Consider the following 19,038-nt stretch of genomic DNA (forward strand, 5'->3'; position numbering starts at 1 on the left):
ATAATCATTCACTGTGCCCAGTAACTGCAGAGCCATTATTTCTTTACCCACAGATTCTGGAAAATGGGGCTTAAGGATGAATGTGGCTCTTCTCCATGGTCTTTTTCTTTTACACCTCGTCACTCCTTAACCTTTCCATTCCATAATCCCTTGCGCCTACCAGGACTCGAAACTCCCAGAGAACGGTGTGGGGAAAGTTTGTGTGTTATTTGCAAAGATAATAGGCTATGCCTGGAGCTGCCAGGCTATTTGAAAGATGAAGAAGCTGAAGCCAGGGAGATGAGATGACAGAATTCTAAGGTAGAGAGATCTAGGGTCCGGGGAAGGATCCTAGAGGCCATGCAACCCAGCCTCTTCATTTTACAGAGGAGGAAACGGAGGCCCGGAGAGCCGGAAAACTCTCTGTCCAAGGGTAACACAGAGGTATTTGAGGATTTGAACCCAAGCCGTCGGATACTACTTCTCGGCTCCCATAATTCCCTGCTGTTGTGTCACCTCCCTTGGGTGAGCCCCGGTTGTGTTGTTTTCAAACTAGGGATGCCCATGTTTGTGCCTAGTCTCTCCCAGATGGTTGTGATGAAGCGGGGCCAGGACTAGGGATGCCTTGTAGGGCCCCATTTGGCTTGCAATGGGGTCCACTGAGCGTCCCGGCAGGTGCCCAAGCTTCAGCTGGGCTCTTTCCCGCACCCCCCCCCCCCCGCGCTGCCCACCCTCCGCTCTCCTTTTCTCCGCTTCTGGGCCCCTCCTCAGCAGGCTCAGGTTCAGCCGCCCCCTAGGGGCGGTGGACGCAAGGCACGTGACGTCAAGGGACGTCACATGGCGTGACGTAACTCCTCGCTGAAGAGATGCCCCTCCCTGCGCAGCAGCCCGGCCGCCCCGCCTCCGCCCCGCCTCTCCTTGCTCGGCTTCGGCTCACGGGACTTCGGGTGAACCACTCATTGATGGGAGACCCCCCCCAGCCCCCAATCAGCCCTCCATCCGCCACTGTTGCCTCGGTGACAGCTTGGCCACTTCCGTCGGGTGCTCCCCTTCGCTTCCGGGTCGGCGTTGCGGTGTCTTCGCCCGCAAGAATCCACGGGCCGCTCTCCCGCCCCCTCTCCGGTCCCCTCGTGGACTGATGACCCCGCGCCGGTGAGTGGCCGCTCCCCTCCCCCCGCAGGCCCGGGGCCGACGCTGCTCCCACCCGCACCTCGCTCGGCAGGGCCCGGAGGCCCCCCCCCCCCCCCCCGGCCGCCGCCGCTCCCCGCCCCCTCCCCCCGGGCCGGGCGGGCCCTCCACGTGCCAGGCGGGAGCTGGCCAGCACGGCGGCTCCTGCTGCCCTCCCCGGGGGGCAGCGCCCTGGCATCCCCGCCCCAGCCCACGTGCCGGCCTGGGCTGACACGGAGGCCGAGGACCGAGGAGCCAACAGACGAGGGAGCGGCCGCCGGCCCAGTGGGGCTCCCAGGCCAGGGAAAGCCCCCCTCTCCCCGCAACAGGCCTTCCAGGCAAGCCGCGCAGGGAGTGGCCCAGGGCAGCAGCGGAACTCGGGCCTTTTGCCTGCCTTTCCCATGCTCTTCACTGCGATAATTGGAGGGTCGCCGCCTCCCCCCGCCCCGCAAGCCTCTGATGCCGAGATTGAGATTCCCCCATGGAGCCCATGCTCTTACTGTGGACTTCTAACCTGAAAGGGCTAATCTATTCCGATTCCCAAAAAGCAAACCAAAGACGCCCCCAGCTGCTCCTTGAAGAGGATTCCCTCTCCCAAAACAACCCTCCTTTGTAGCAAACAAAGAAGGGAAAGGAACAAGCATTAAGAAACAACCCAAACACCTCATGCAGCTAGGTGGCTCAATGCATACAGCACCGGCCCTGGAGTCAGGAGGATCTGAGTCCAAATTCGGCCTCAGACGCTTCATAACTACCTAGCTGGGTGGCCTTGGCCTTGCAAAAAACCAAAAGAAAACTCATACTGTGTGCCAACCTCCTTATAAAGACTTCACTTTTTCCCCACACCAACCCTATTAGGATCCGCAGGCTGAAGCAAGGTAAATGCCTTGCCCGGGGTCACAGATTGGAAATATCTGAGGCTGCATTTGAACTCAGGTCGTTCTGATCCTAGACCCAGGGCTCTAATTCACTGTGTCACCTGTCTTCCTAATGCAGTTAAGATGCTACTTACCTCCTGATGGATTCAGGCTGCAGATTGAGATTATCCTATTTTTTGATATGGCCAGTGGAGGAGTTCACTCAACCAAACCTGTTTGTCACAAAAGGTTTATTTTTCCTTGCTTTCTCAATTGAAGGAGGGTGAGAAACAGAGAAGGCAGATTTCTGTTAATTTAATAAAACTATCCAGTTAAGCAAAACAATATAATTGACATCAATTGTATTTAGTAATACCTAGCATTTCAATACAGCCCATTATATGCCACACATTGCCCTTAGCCCTTTAGAAACATCTCCTTTGATCCTCATAGCCACCCAGAGATGTGCTATTGTTACCCTCCTGTTACACTTGAGAAAATTGAGGCACACTGCTTAAGTGACTTGCCCAAGCTCACACAAACAGTAAGTATTCAGGGTCAAATTTGAACTTAGGTCTTACTAACAACAGATATATGCCTCATATTATTCCAGAGGAAGGCATGTTTCACCTCTAAAGTCATTTCATCAATTAGAATTCTGTCTTTCATTGTTGCTCTTCATGTTATAGTAGTCATTGTGTAATTTATTCTCCTGGATCTACTTACTGCTTTGTATCATTTTTCATAAAAGTTGTGCCAATTTCCATGAATTCTTTATCTTTGTCATGCTTTACAGCATGGAGATCATTGACGGTCACTCATTGCTTAGTCATTCATCAATCTATGGGCATCCATTTTACTTTCAGTTCTTAGGTACCACAGAAATCATGCAGTGATTATTTGGAGAGAACATTTCATTCTTCTCTTGATCCCCTTTGAGGATTTTCTAGTAGTAATCACATAATTCTTTTTGATAATACCTTTTCAGCTTGGAAAACAATTGAAATGTGGCCCAAAAGTACTTTTTTCTGTTAGTGGTAACCTTTCTGTTCTTTCTCTTTCTTTCTCTTTCTTTTTTTTTCTTTTTTAGATTTTTGCAAGGGAAATAGGGTTAAGTGGCTTGCCCAAGGTCACACAGCTAGGTCATTATTGTCTGAGGTCAAATTTGAACTCAGGTCCTCCTGACTCCAAGGCCAGTGCTCTATCCACTGCCACCACCTAGCTGCCTGCCCCCTTTCTCTTTCTCATGCTAATATTATAGATTTCTAAATGGCACCTTAGTGACCTTACAATACAGTCACTTCACTCAGTAACTCAGGCCCAGTGAGGTAGTGACTTGCCCTGGCTCACACCAGTACTAAGTGGTGACTAACCTCCATGGTTAGGGATTAGGCCCTAAAGTTGAGGAAGGATATTGATAAGATTAGTTTTCTGGGAATTTTTCCTGAGCAGGTGCTTAAGATCACTGTTTTGACCTTGATAACTTTAGGTAGCCTGAAAGTCTTAGTGCAGTTTTAAGCCTTAATGACTTCTAAGAAACCCTCTATCAAAATAGCTTTCAAAGATATTCCTCCATCACTGTACCTTGATAAGCTCTTCAAAAAAGAATAAAGACAGACATTCCTTTGACTTGAATTTAAATTTCCATAAGCGTGAAAGAAAAAGGCAATTTATTTCGTTAGCCAAGTTTTGCCTGCTATTCAATCCAGACTTACCATCTTCTCTCATGTACCGTTATCATTCACATACTCCCAATCTAGGAGACTGGGTTTTTCTTTGGGTCTGATGCTTCAGAACCCTCAGCAACCTAAGCCTTCAAGGTTAGGTTTTCATATGTCTGGATTTCTCAAAGAGTTCAGAGAACAGGATATGTAGGATCTGGGCTCTTTCATTCTAATAACCCAAAAGACACTCCCATGAGGAAAAAAAGTAGGAAGTTGTTTAAAGAGACCAAAATAGGTTTAGGGAGAATATTTTGACTCACTTGGATGAATAAAAGATGAATACAAGAGAGCTGAATTTGTGTTTAGAAGGGGAACGTTCTGACTGGTCCACTGTGGAAAGAGCACTGGATTTGGTCTCTATTGGAATCCTATTGCTATCAGCTGTATAATCTTGGGCTAGTCACTGGGTATCAGTTTCTTCATCTAGAAAATGAAAGGGTTGAAATGCATTCTCTCTAAAGTTCTATGGACGTAGGTCTTCTGACTACAAATTCAGCATTTTTTCCATGATTATATTCCTTTCTTCCCTGCAGTCTAGAAACATTCTCAGGATTCTCCCATCCTTAGAAAACCTCCACTTGACCCTACCATCTCCTCAAGCTATCTTATCATGTCTCTTCTCCCTTGGACAGCCAAATTCCTGGAGAAGATGATCTGTGCTTCTGGCCTTTGTTTCTTCATTTCCTATTTCCTTTGAAATCCTCAACAGTATCTTCCAATCCCACGACTTGACTGTTCTCTTAAAGGTTAAACCAGTCTCTCTTACCTGCTTAATTTAAAGATCTTCTCAGTCTTCATGTTTTCTCACCTCTTTGCAGCTTTTAACACTGTTTCTTCCCTCAATTTCTCCCCAGCAGTACTCTCTACTCTTGGCTTCAGTGGTACTACTTTCTCTTGTTTCTCTTCTTACATGTCTTATTTATTGTTCCTTCACAGTCTCCTTTTCTCAATCATCATTTATTTTCTGTCCACTAAATGTATTTATTTACCAATGTTCTCTTCTGGGTCCAATTTTTTTTTCTCTTTATGTTTTCTTGATTTCATCAGTTTCCATGAGAGTAAACATGTCTATGCAGGTGAATCTCAAATTTTTATTGCTAGCTTTTATTTTTCTCTTGAACGCGTCCTGTATCAATAATCGCCTGTCGGACATCTCAACTGGATATCCTGTCAGTTCATCAAACGGAGCTTATGCTGAAAATAACTCCCCCCCCACCCCCACCCCTCGCCTTGTCTTCCTTCTATACTATTGTAGTCTACAGGACAGCCACACTCCTGTCACTTAGGCTCCACTCCCATATCTAGTTGTTTAACCAGATCATACCAATTCTTTCTCCACAGCACTTCCTACATTGATCTCCTTCTCTCTATTTCCAGAACCACCACTCAAATTCAGATTCTCCTTGTATCTGCCTGGATTACTGTAATTTGATTTGTATCTCTGCTTCCAGTCTTTCCCCCCTCTAATTCACCCTCCTCAAAACTGCCAAATTATCATTCCTAAAACACAGAAATTTTCAGTGGCTTCCTCTTGCCTCTGGGATAAAACACAACCTCCTAAGCTTTACTACTCTTAAAAACCTTTTTCAATCTGGTTCCCATCTACTTTTCCAAATTTATTCCCTGTACTTTCTTTTGTTCTTTGTAAATGTTTTGTTGATGATCTTTAATACAAAATTGCTGATGACCCCTCCTCCTTTATGACTATGAAGCAAATCAATTACTTAGTCACATCTAAAGATGTATGCCTCATTGTTCTATACTTCTCCGCAGAGAGGTGGGAGGCTTGCTTCACTGAAAGTCTTCTGAAGTCCTAATTGGTCATTGCATTGATCACTGTTCTGAAACAACTCCATAGCCTAGGTTGTTCCTGATGTCTGAAATATACTCCCTCCTTACTTCCATCTTTTAGTGTCCCTATCTTCCTTTAAGGCTCATCTTAAGTACCGTCTCCTAACCATTCCTGATCTCCCCCCTCCAGATATAGTGACTCTTTCACTAAATTATCTTTTATTTAGTTATCCCCCAATAGAACTGTAAGCTCTTTGAGAGCAGGAACTGTTTCCTTTTTGTCTATATCCCTAGTACCTATCACAGGACCTTGCACCTACTAGGTGCTTAGAAACTGTTTGGATTGAATTGAATAGCTCTTTTTGTCTGGGAACCCCAGAGTCATCTTCATCTCTTTCCTTTTCTTTTTTTCCCCTTTTCTTCAATCTTATATGTATGTCTGCTAAATTTTAAGATGACTGTTGAGTTTGGCCCTTCATTTCTCTTTTCATTGCCATAAATCAAGTCCAAACTCTCATCAATTCAAGTCTTGATTACTATTGCAATAGGAGAAAACATGTCTTGTTATTGCTGTTTTTTTATCTAGGCATGGGTTTTCATTAGCATAAGGAATCCCTGGTGAGGAAACTGTTCTACCAGTGCAGATCTGCAATTATTAGTTTCCTGAGATGCAGAGATGATGTGATTTACCCACTGTCATGTAGTATATGTCAGAGATAAGACACACCCAGGTCTCTCTGAGGGTGGCTCTCAATCCACTATACCATGCTGTCTCTCTTTTATTACTCTAGGTTGTCTATAGAACTATAACATCTTATGTCTAAGCCATTTTCCAATCTCTCTTGAATGCTGGTCTATCTTACATGCTACAACTAAATGCTTTCAAAAAAATCATGTCATGGGCAGCTAGGTGCTGCAGTGGTTAGAGCACCCATCGACCCTGGAGTCAGGAGGACCTGAGTTCAAATCCGGCCTCAGATGCTTAATAATTGCCTAGCTGTGTGACCTTGGGCAAGTCACTTAACCCCACTGCCTTAAATGAATAAAAAAAATTTTAAAAAATCACGTCATTCTTCTGCTAAAGACCCTCAATATCTTCCTAATGTCTACCATATAATGACCAAGTTACTCTGCATGGTACTCCAGGAGGACATGGTCCCCCCCTCGACCTGGTCAAGTCCTAGTTACCCTTATAGCTTGTCAGATTGCTCCAGGCAGATTCATCTCCTTGTTGTATTAGGCATTTACCATGCTCACTCTCATACTCTGGACTTATGCTCAGAAACTCAGATTCTACCTATTTAGATTTTTTAAATAGGTATGGTTGACTTCCATTGAAAGAACATTCAAGTCAACAACACTTAACTCTACTATAAAAAGGATGCCGTGCCAGGTACTTGAGTTACAAAGGCAAAAATGACATGATCCATTGGGGTGTTTACATTCTACAAGGAAAATACAATAAGTAAATTCATGTACTGAAAAATTGAGGACCTTGGGGAGAAATAAGCTAGCCATCCCAAAGCACTTTCTGAAGGAGATAGGTCGGTTTGGTGGGATCTCTTCCATTACATTTGTATTTGTATCTTGAGGAAACAGTACCCCCTCAGCTGAGTCATTCATTGTAGGGAGTGTGTAGGGTCTTTTACACCATGTAAATCATAGAACATTAGGACTGGATAAGACTTTACTGTTAAAGAAACTAAGGCCTAGGAAAGACCATGTTGACCTTTTCCAAGGTTCCATAGCTAATATGCAACTAAGCAAGTCTCTTTTGACTCCCATTGCAATGTGTTCTACAGTATCAGGCTATTGTATCTACTACTATTATATGTATTACGAAAATATTACTAATGACAATTTTATCATTGTATGGGAATGTAGCTGAAGAGATTATAATGTGTCCAATAGCCCTTTCTACAGAAACTGTCTTGACCTTTTGCTACCACTACTACCTTTAGAAATCTTTTGCAGTATCCTTGTCCACCAAAGACTGATTCATGCCAAGTAGGCTCCTAGAGCTGCAAATTTTTTAAAGGAGACCTTCATACTACTCTAATGTAGGCCTTTTTCTTGACCTCTAGTCAATTGTCATCTGCCTATGAGGAAGATTCTTCTACCTTGCTTAAGATGCAGACAGTTCTTTGTGTAAAAATTCATCTCTCTCTGGAGAGACTGGGAAAGGTAGGGATCAGCTCCAGGTTTGAAGTTATTGGGGAATGTCAGTATTTAAGAAAGCATCAAACTGTTTCTATGAAATAGTTTTTATAAATGAAAGATCCCCTCTGTCGCCCCACCCAAGAAATAATTGAATCAAAAAGAATGAACAAAGGATGTAAGGAAGCAATAGAGACTCAACACGTAGCATGTCAAAAGGGAGGAGTTGTGGAGAAAGCCAAGAAACATAGAGGTCACTAACCGAAAAGGAGAAGAGAATGTCCTGGTCTATGTTAGTCCAGATAAAAGAAAAAGAACATCGAGAGATGTTACAGACCGAAGAGGAGATATCATTGTTCCCCACCATTTTGTTCTCATTCTTCCTGGGACAGGATTGTGAGAGGAGGACTTTGAAAAGTTAACAGTTTCATCCCACAACTGGAGGGTATAAATAGGAAGGGCCAGGCAGAAAGATTGCAGTCCCAAGTCTGCTGGAGAGGGTGACTGGAAGAAAGTAACACTTATTACTTGCAAGTCCCCCACAACAGTGGTGTAAGTTAATGCTTTTAACCTGAGTGCAACTGATAGAAGAACTAGAATGGTGCTTGTGAATTACTTTAGCTAAAGGGTCTAGTTTTTACGTCTTTCATGCTACAAGTCAAATTTAGGTTAGACATCTGTGTGTGGGTCTACAACAGGAGGGGGTGGGGTCAGTAAAGGAAAGTTGAGATTTTTAAAAATGACAATATTTATCAAAAGCTTCATATCGGGGGCAGCTAGATAGAGCACTGGCCCTGGAGTCAGGAGTACCTGAGTTCAAATCTGGCCTCAGACACTTAATAATTACCTAGCTATTTGGCCTTGGGCAAGCCACTTAACCTCATTGCCTAGCAAAAACCTTAAAAAAAACCTTCATATTGATTCTCAACATAAATAACTAAATGTGTTTATGTGCAGTTAGATTAATTTGAATGTATAAAATGGCAGGAGTCTGTAGCCATTCTTTTTCTAATATGAATATAATATAGATGTTTTGTTTTTTTCTTTTTAAAATTTTCATTCTATTTCATAATGATTTCTTTATATTTCTCAAAAATGTAGTATAGCATTCAGTAGTACTAATGTATTATAATTTATTTAGCCATAACCCAATTCTTTGATGTTTGGATTATTTCTAGTTTTTTGCGATTATATATCATGCTGTTATGAAAATTATGAAGGTTTTTGAATATAGAGCTATTTTTTCCTCCTAAAATATTTTCAGGATATCTTCCACATTACACTATATCTATATCTATATTTATGTATATACACACTAACAGTTTGTTTTCCCTTTGAAATTCTATAGATGTTTAATGCCACCAGCACCAGATTATTTCCAGATGAATGTACCTGCTTCTCTCTAATGTTCTCTGCCCCACCCCCAGCATTGCTTTGTTGCTCTTAATTATTTTTCCAATTTGAAAGGTGTGAGACGGTACCTCAGAATAGGTTTAATTTGCATTTCGTTGATTATTAGTGAAGTTGAGCAGTTTTTCAAATGGTTGTTAACAATTTATGACTCATCTTTTCAATTATCTATGTATAGATTTTGATCATGGACTGGAATTTACCTTTGTGAATTTTTGACAATTCTTTATGTATTTTACATGTTGTTTTCTTTACATGTTTGCTATAAATTTTTAAATAGTCTATTTTTTCTCTCTATTATATTTTTTGTTGTGAAAGACTTTTAAAACATTTTTATAGTCAAGAACATTTATCTCATTCTTAGTTTCTTCTGTTTGTTGAATAGAAAAAAATCACCATACTAAATTTTTCTAATATCCTTTTTTATGTTTTGCTCTCTAGTTGGAATTCATTGAAGATATGGGTTGGGGCTTGGTTTTTAATGGGAGAGATTTTCCTTTTTCTTCTTGGATCCTTGCACATGAAGGAACCAAAGACTGTCCAATGGCTGAAATGCCACCTGGTGATTCATTGTTGGTTTATTTTTTTTTCTCAATTTCATATAGCATTCATTTTGTAAAAAATTTGAGTTGCAAATTTTCTTCCTCCCTTCTTCTCCTCCCCCTTTGCTGAGATGGTAAACAATTTAAGTTATATAATGTGCATTCATGCAAAGCATATTTCCATTATTAGTCACATTGTGAAAGAAGACAGATCAAAAGGAAAAAACCCACAATAAAAATACAGAAAGTGAAAAATAGTATGCTTTAAACTGCCTTCAGACTATCAGTTTTTTCCTCTGGATCTGGATACCATTTTTCATCATGAGTTCTTTGAGATTGTTTTGGAGCAATGTATTGCTGAGAATAGCCAAGTCATTCATAGTTGATAATATTACAGTATTCTCCTGACTCTGCTTACTTTACTTTGTATCAGTTTAGGTAAATCTTTCCAGGCTTTTCTGAAATCGTCCTGCTTTTCATTTCTTATGCATAGGCTAGTTTTCCCTGGACCTGTTTCATTGACTAGTTCTGATAGATTTTGATAAGCAAATGCTTACCTGTTCTTTCATATTTTACTATTATTTCTCAATGTACTTATCTGCTCTCTCTCTCCCTCCCCTTTGCCCGCTTATGTTTGTTTCTTTACAGCAACCAGAGACCACTCTAAGTCATGAGATGTCTGGGCTGAACTGGAAACCCTTTGTCTATGGCGGCCTTGCTTCTATTGTTGCAGAGTTTGGTAAGGCTCTTGTGAGCATTTTAGAATCTGTTTTCCTGGTAGCATTTGGTTCTAGGCTTTCATTATAAACCTAGGCCAAAGGAAACTTATATAGTAGCTCATTTGTATCATAAATGGTTGTCTTGAACCTATTTTCTTTAATATTTTAAGGTTTGTTTCAGTGTGAACACTCCTTCTGTCTAAGTCGATCCTAACATCTTTCTGACCTCAAACCTGTTTTTCAAAAGTAGTTGAGGTCAAAAAAATATACCCCCCTCAATGAACTTTGTTGAGTTGGTCCCCAGATGTTTAACTGACTGTATACAGAATGAGTGTCACTCTTCTGGACTGCATAGCCCAACAGAAACGTGTCAAGGGCTGCATATAGAATTTAATATTAATTTATGACTACAGTGTAACCCATATTACCAGTGAGTATACTAGTGAAATGTAATAATGCTGCATGAATGAGCATTGAGGGTTGGACACATTTGGTATAGAGCTTCTCTGTCTTTGGCTGCAAAGTGTATCATCAATCTGGTTTTGATATTGGTCAACTGATGATGTCCACACGTAGAGTTGCCTTTTGGGTTGTTGAAAAAAGATTGCTTGATATGGCCAGTGAGTTGTCTTGATAAAACTCTTGTCATTCTCTGCCCTACTTCATTTTGGACTTCAAGGCCACGCTTGCTTGTTATTGGAGTTATCCTTTGATTTCCTACCTTAGCATTCCAATTTCCTATGAGGAATGTGGCATCTTTTTTTGGTGTTATTCCTAGAAGATGTTGTAAGTCTTCATAGAACTGATCAATTTTGGCCTCTCTGGTTGGAGTAGACTGTTTATTACTGTGATGCTGAATGGTTTGCCTTGGATTTGAATGGATATCATTTGGTCATTTCTGAGAACATACCCAAGTACTGCTTCTTGATTATGAGGGCTACTCCATTTTTTCTAGAGATTTTTGCATACTACTAAGAGTAAAATTAGAGGTCATCCCCAGGCTTTGAGGGAAAAAAAGTGTGATAGATCATGACAGTAGGTGTACTTAAGCACTCGTGGGAATGGAAAGCTAAATAAGGTGACAGTAGCACATAGTCAATACCATCATCACAGTCAATTCCTAATCTATTGATGCTTTGTGGCTTGTAAACATATTTTAGTTGGTCTCATACCAATAGAGAGGCAGCAAGGGGTGATGAGATTTGGTCTCAGGGCTAGGGAGACCTTTAAAGTAGGGTTCAAGTCCTGTCTCAGACACATCTCAGTTGTGTTTGTGACATCCTAAGGCAAGTCACTGAATCTCCCACTGTCCCAGGCACCTCTTTTTAAACTCCCAGTTATAGATTCAAATTGGCAGAGGGAGACTTTTCATCCTTTTCTTCCCTGGACTTGATAAAATCATTGGTTCAGACAGAGCACCAAAAACCTTGTGGGAAGTATGAGGCCTCTTATCTTCACTTGCTTGAGGAAGAAATGGAAGCATAGAGAGACAAGATCACATATCAACTAAATAGCAGAGATAAGATTTAAAAGCCAGGCTTCTTATTCAAAAATCACAGACTCTTTTGTGTTGCCTGTCTTAAACCACACATTGATAGAATTTATACTTAGTTGTAAGCAGATGAAGTTATGAAAAACCAGACTTAACAGAACCATTTCTGACATTTGAGGTTTCTGACAATAAATTGTAATAGTCATCCAGGGAAAGTGATAGAAAGGAAAATGGAGCACTGAATAAGACAGGTAGAATTAGATAGATTTCATATCAATTTTCCTGTTAGATTTTAGGCTTCTAGGTTGAAGAGGAGGATTCTCTTGCACTTCTTATTTTATAATTAGGTTTTTTTTTTGGTATTTGGACCACCAAAGACCATCATTTTGGCAACTTAGAATACATACCTGAAATAATATTTGCTTCAGTTTAACCTATTTAATTTAAAGTGACCCCTTCTGTAATTTTACAACAATGAAAAAGGAGTATAACTAAACAATACTTATTTTTCCAGATCTCTTTTGGGATAAGTTCTGTACTGTCAGAGAGATCAAGTTCAAGTGGAACCAAATAGGGCTTTCTTTCATTTTGGCCCCAATCTGTCTTTCCAACTTTGTTGGCAGTTTCCAGCTGCCTTATATTCTAACTCAACCACCTGATGTTATGCTAACATAGCCATGTTTTTTTACCTTGTCACTTAAACTTTTTATCTTTGCAGTGCCTCTTTTCCTTATCGACATATTATCTGTCCCTTCAAGAATCAGATCAAATGGGGCAGCTAGGTGGCTCAGTGGATAGAGCACCAGCCCTGGAGTCAGGAGTACTTGAGTTCAAATCCAGCCTCACACACTTAATAATTACCTAGCTGTGTGGCCTTGGGAAAGCCACTTTAACCCCATTGCCTTGAAAAAAAAAAGAATCAGATCAAATATGACTTTTTTGGAGCTTGCTTTCTTGATTTGGTGATTTTTTTTTCTCCCCACTTCCCATGCTGGAAATGATTTCTCCGTAATTTGATTCCATAGTACTTTAATCTCTTATCTTACATTTTCTATTCTAATTTGTGTTTTTTTGTCATTTTCATATTAGATTGTAAACCCTTTGATGGACATTGACTTGCTTATTAAAGCTTTGGAGGTTCCCTTAAAAATTTCAAAACAATCTAAAAGGAAATAATCTGAGTTTTACTCTAGTTCTAGATTCTGTGGAAAATAATTGACATTTTTTCTAAATAGATTTTATTGTTTTCTTTCTTTTTTTGCATCACCAACATCTCTTCTATCTCTCCTCTCCTTCCTGGAGAGCTAGCCTTTTAATGAAAATTTTTTTTAAAGAAGAGTAAGAAAATAGTTTAGCAAAACCAATGAACATATTCAAAAACCTTTGAGATTATATACCTTATTCTATATCCGGAGGTATCTATCTTTGCAGAAGAGCAGGAATTGATAATTGACTTGTTTTTAACTGAAACACTAGTTGGACTGTTCATCTGAGAATAGCAAAATAATTGCCCTGGAAGTCTATACCTCTTCTCCAGGTTGGCAGTAATGGAAAAAGAGTTTGAGTTTAACAAAACAGACAATTCCCAGACTTCTCAGTATTAGTTCTACATTTACTTCTGGACTTTTGGAGCATTTTGTGGGACAAAACTCAGTCCTAATAGTATACTACAACAACTTGTCCAGCATACATTTTGGTTGTTATTTAAATTTTGTAGAATTAGCAGTGAATTAAAATCCCACCCTAAAACATCTTGCTATAGCATGAGTTCAGTACTATCAGTACTGGAAGACATTCTAGCAATATGGTAGCATGTGATTATAACTACATTCAAATAGTAGTTTAAGCTTTATAAAGCACTTTGATCTACTATCTCATGAAAGTACTTTTTACAGGGGGGTGGAGCCAAGATGGCGATGACGACAAGAACGGATCCTGTCTTAGGCGCTCTCTCATAAAACTTATAAGCTAAGGACTCTAACTAAATTTTCGAGAGACAGAACCCACAGAGGGACCCAATGAGGCAGTTCTCCTACTCAAGGTAACCTAGAAAAGAGCAGAAAGGCTCTGCTCCCCAGGGTTGGAGGGGCGGCCTGCCAGAGTGCAAGAACTTCAGCGTCCTGGAGACAGCCCCAGGGTGCTGGGAGCCACGCTCACAGCAGCAGGGGAGTTTCCTGAGCTACGCCCCGGGGAGCACCAGGCACAAATTGGGGGAACAGCTGGGGACCTCTGCCAGAGCGAGCACATGAAGCCCAGCCCTCAGGGCACACAGAGAGCAGCATGGCCAGTGCAGCCAAGTTCCAGGAAACAGAAGCAGGCGGAGTTGGTAAGCATGAGCCCATTGAACCTAGGGAGGGGAGTGAAGAGAGAGACTGCCAAGCTCTGCCCTTGGAACAGGACTCTGGCACATTCAGATCCTGATCACAGTCTAGGCCCCCCCCCAATAGAACAGCAGGGCCCCCCTCCACCTCAGCCCTGTGGCAGAGGGGGGGCACATATGGTCATTCACAGACCAGGAGGGAGGACAGAGCCTCACACACTGAGACCCTTGTGGGAGTGTCCCACAAGCTTAGGAAGCACCCCAAAACCAGGCTCAGGCTGGGAAAATGAGCAAGCAGAGAAACAAGAGGAACACCATTGAGAAATATTTTGCATAAGAGCCCAAGAAGGATCAAAACACTCAGTCTGAAGATGAGGAAGCACAAGCTCTGCATCTAAAGACTCCAAGAAAAACAGAAATTGGGCTCAGGCTATGACAGAGCTCAAAAAAGACTTTGAAAATCAAATAAGGGAGTTAGAAGAAAAATTGGGAAAAGAAATGAGAGAGATGCAGGAAAAACATGAAAATGAAGTCAGCAACCTAGTCAAGGAAATCCAAAAAAAAATGCCGAAAAAAATAGCATTCTAAAAACCAGCTTAGGTCAAATGGATAAAACAGTTCAAAAAGTTGTTGAGGAGAAGAATGCTCTAAAAAGCAAAATTGGCCAGATGGAAAAAGAGATAAGAAAAGTCTCTGAGGAGAACAACTCCTTTAGACAAAGAATAGAACTCAGGGAGATTGATGAATTTATGAGAAACTAGGACTCAATACTTCGAAACCAAAAAAATGAAAAATTAGAAGAAAATGTCAAACATCTCATTGCAAAACAACTGATATGGAAAACAGACTTAGGAAAGATAATTTAAAAATTATTGGAATACCTGAAAGTCATGATCAGGAAAAGACCCTTGACATCATTTTCAAAGAATTACTACAGGAAAATTGCCCTGATATTCTAGAAGCAGAGGGCAAAATAGAAATGGAGAGAATCCACCGATCCCCCCGAGAAAGAGATCCCAAAAAACCAACCCCTAGGAATGTTGTAGCCAAATTCCAGAACTCCCAAGTCAAAGAGAAAATATTACAAGCAGCCAGGAGGACACAATTCAAATATCGTGGAGCTGCAGTCAGGATCACACAGGATTTAGGAGCAACTACATTGGAAGCTCATAGGACTTGGAATATAATATACTGGAAGGCAAAAGAGCTTAGAATACAGCCAAGAATCAACTACCCAGCAAGGCTGAATGTCCTCTTCCAGGGAAAAAGATGGACTTTCAATGAACCAGGGGAATTTCAAATGTTCCTGTTGGAATGGCCAGAGCTGAACAGAAGGTTTGATCTTCAGATACAGGACTCAGATGAAGCATGGAGATTGGGAGTAGAGGGGGAAAATATGAGGGACTTGATGATGAACTGCATGTATTCCTGCATAGAAAAATGACACTGATAATACTCATATGAACCTTCTCAGTTAATAGAGCAGGTAGAAGGAGCTTTTATAGTTGAAGCACAGGAGAAGGCTGAATTTGAAGATAAAATATGGTGTAAAAATGGAGTCAGTAGAAAAAAGGGAAATGTGATGGGAGAAAGAAAAAGGAGAGGGGGGAATAGGCCAAGATATTTCATATAATAAGATTTTTTTTGGTTTTTTTTTTTTTAGGTTTTTGCAAGGCAAATGGGGTTAAGTGGCTTGCCCAAGGCCACACAGCTAGGTAATTATTAAGTGTCTGAGACCGGATTTGAACCCAGGTACTCCTGACTCCAAGGCCGGTGCTTTATCCATTATGCCACCTAGCCGCCCCGAGATTTTTCTTTATTACAATGAGCTATTGCAATGATATGGAAGGGGGGGAAGGCAAGGGGGAATGAAGGAATCTTCGCTCTCATCAGAGGTGGCTAGGAGAGGAAACAGCATTATATACTCAATGGGGTATAGGCATCTGGAGTAAGAAGGAGAGAGGGGGGACAGGGGAAAGGGGGATGTGAGTGATGGAGGAGAGGATGGACCATGGGGGGAAAGTGGTCAGATATAACACATTTTCTTTTTTACTTCTTGCGAGGGGCTGGGATTGGAAGCCCTGTCCAGGACCATAGGGCCGGGTGGATGCTGGGCCTAAGGGGTGGTATGGGGGCTCGGGGCCTCTTGGCCCCAGAGCTGGGGATCTGTCTGCTGTGCCACTCAGCTACCCTACAGCAGAGTCAGAGTGAAAGGAGAGAGAAAATATAGTACATGGTAGTGGAGAAATATGAAAGGAGGGAGTTGTGATCAGCAATGCCATTGGTGGAAAAATATGGAAGTAACTTTTGTGATGGACTTATCATAAAGAATGTGATCCACTCACGACAGAGTTGATGGTATTGGAACAAAGACTGAAACACATTTTTTATTATTATTATTATTATTATTATTATTTGGGGGGGTGCAGGGCAAATGGGGCTGGGTGGCCTGCCTGGGGCCGCATAGCAGGGTGATCGTTGGGTGTCTGAGGCCGGATTTGGACCTGGGTGCTCCTGGCTCAAGGGCCAATGCTCTGTCTGCCACCCAGCCACCCCTACTATTATTACTATTTTATTTTATTTTATTTTGGGTCTTTTTTTTTCTTTTTTTGGTTTTTGCAGGGCAATGGGGTTTGGGTGGCTTGCATGTCACACGGCTGGGTGATTGTTGGGTGTATGGGGCTGGATGTGGTCTTGGGTGCTCATGGCTCCAGCGCTGGTGCTCTGTCCATTGTGCCATCTGGCCATACCTGTAATTATTGCTATTATTTTTTTTTAATTTTAATTTTTTTTCTCTCCCCTTTATTGCTCAAGTGATTCTATATTTATGGGGGGGAGGGAGTATTTTATTTACTCTTAAACAAGAATATTTTCTTAATGTATAAAAAACATTTGTACAAAATGAGAATAAATATTAAATAAAAAAAGAAAATACTTTGTACTTTAACATAAAAAAACCTGGTCCTCTGATAACTTTCTATTGCAGTATAGAATTATAAGACCATATAGCTGGACTGGAAAGACCATCTTACCTAACTCTGAAATTTTATAGATGGGAAAGCTGAGACCCTGAGAAGAGCAAGCAAGTATTTATCCAAGATTACACAGCTAGTCAGTATTCGAGTAACAACTATGATCTATTGATTCCTACTTCAGTTTTGTCCTATTGGGTATGAGAATGACTAATCATTTTCAAAGTTGTCATATATTTTGACCCCATTCTTGTGCTCAGATTTGGCCTGATCTTCTTTGTCAGTATCTGTGACTGATGTTTCTTTCCCCAGGAACCTTTCCAGTGGATCTTACTAAAACCCGCCTTCAGGTTCAAGGCCAAACCATCGATGCTCGCTTTAAAGAAATAAAATATAAAGGCATGTTCCATGCCTTTTTTCGGATCTATAAAGAAGAAGGCATTTTAGCCCTCTATTCTGGGTAAGACCATGTCTCTTTTCTGTATCATAGATGGAATATTCAGAGAAGACACAGAATTCCAAACTCATGGTTGTGTACTCTTCATGTTAACTTACATACCAGGCAGATCATACATTTCTTTCCTTGCCAGTCTTCGAATCTGTCTATAACTGAGAAATTCTCAAATAGAAGCAGTATAGTGGAACTGGATTTTTCTCATCTTCATATAGGTTAGTATCCATAATTCACCATCAATTAGGGTTTGTGATTCTGTAAAATTTATTTCCTTCAGGCTGGGTTGAAAGATTTAGGCAGCACAGAGAGTGAGAGGGATATAGAAAGAATGCCAGATTGGGAGACAGAAACCTGGCTCTGTTACTTACTGTCTACTTCACCTTGCCTAAATCACTCTCTGGGTCTCATTGTCCTCATCTGTAAAAATGAGGATGTTGCACCAGGTGCAACTTTCAGCTCTGGCACATTATAATCAATTGTATAATTTGAAGGTAGACCTCTAGAGAGTCTGATTATCTGGGACCTCTCCTAAAGCATTTACACTCTGATATTGTGTATTAGGGTTGTCAATATTTCTGTTTTATTCTCTCTTTAAAATGAGTTCCATGGTGGCAGGGACTAAGTTTTACTTGTAAACTTTGTATCTTTCCCAATGCTAGTACTGTGTTTTCTACAGTAGATACTAATTATTGTTTATTGAATTGTCTCTAAAGAGCTTCCTTTTTACTGAGAGGGTACAGTGGGTACATAAATGAATGCAACATAGGTAAATGAAGAGATAGAACCTTGGTGGAGGAGGACGCAGCCATGTTAGTTCTCTTTTGTGGGGTGGGCCATGGAGCTTCACAGAAGACTTCAAGAAGGGGTCTAGGAACTAGAGGGAGATATAGATTTGGAGATGGGCAGCTAAGGGAGGACTATATTCAAGGCATGAGGGATGGCTTATGTGAATTCAGAGGAAGGAGATTGATCATCAGGTGTGAAGAATAACTATAAAGCCAGTTTGAAACATAAAGAACATGAGGGGAAATAATATGCAACAAAATTAGAAAGGTGGATTGAAATCAGATGGAGGACAGCCTTTTATTCCATTTTGTATTTTTTAAGAAACGATGGAAAAGTGATTCTTCTTTCACGATATGAATAATATGGATCTATGTTTAGCATGGTTGTACATGTAGAGCCTATATTACATTACTTTCTGTAGGGGGGAGGGAGGGAAGGAGTGAAGGAAGGGAAGCGGGGTGAAAAATGTAAAACCTTGCAAAAAATGATTGGTGACAGGGGCAGTTAGGTGTTGCAGTGGATAGTGCACCAGCCCCGGAGTTGGAGAGGACCTGAGTTCAAATCCAGCCTCAAACACTTAATAATTACCCATCCCTGTTGACCTTGGGCAAGTCACTTAACCCCATTGCCTCGCAAAAACCAAAAATAAAATAAAATTTAAAAAATGA

At 41.2% G+C, this 19,038-nt stretch overlaps 1 protein-coding gene across 3 annotated transcripts in view; it reads left to right on the forward strand.

Moving 5' to 3' along the window:
- The first annotated feature begins 916 nt into the window (after nucleotides 1-916).
- Nucleotides 917-19,038, forward strand: part of SLC25A14 (solute carrier family 25 member 14) — a 30,125-nt gene continuing 12,003 nt past the window's right edge. The window contains exons 1-3 of one of the 3 annotated variants that reach the window (XM_074200662.1): nucleotides 917-1,131; nucleotides 10,276-10,366; nucleotides 17,443-17,590. In XM_074200662.1, coding sequence (XP_074056763.1) covers nucleotides 10,303-10,366; nucleotides 17,443-17,590 — 212 coding nt within the window. In that variant the 5' untranslated portion in view covers nucleotides 917-1,131; nucleotides 10,276-10,302. Of the gene's footprint in view, nucleotides 1,132-6,392; nucleotides 8,228-10,275; nucleotides 10,367-10,388; nucleotides 13,880-17,442; nucleotides 17,591-19,038 lie in introns of those variants that run through there. The other 2 variants (XM_074200664.1, XM_074200665.1) reach the window with 2 other exon arrangements.

Source organism: Macrotis lagotis, chromosome X (genome assembly GCF_037893015.1).
Source record: "Macrotis lagotis isolate mMagLag1 chromosome X, bilby.v1.9.chrom.fasta, whole genome shotgun sequence".
NCBI lineage: Eukaryota > Metazoa > Chordata > Mammalia > Peramelemorphia > Peramelidae > Macrotis > Macrotis lagotis.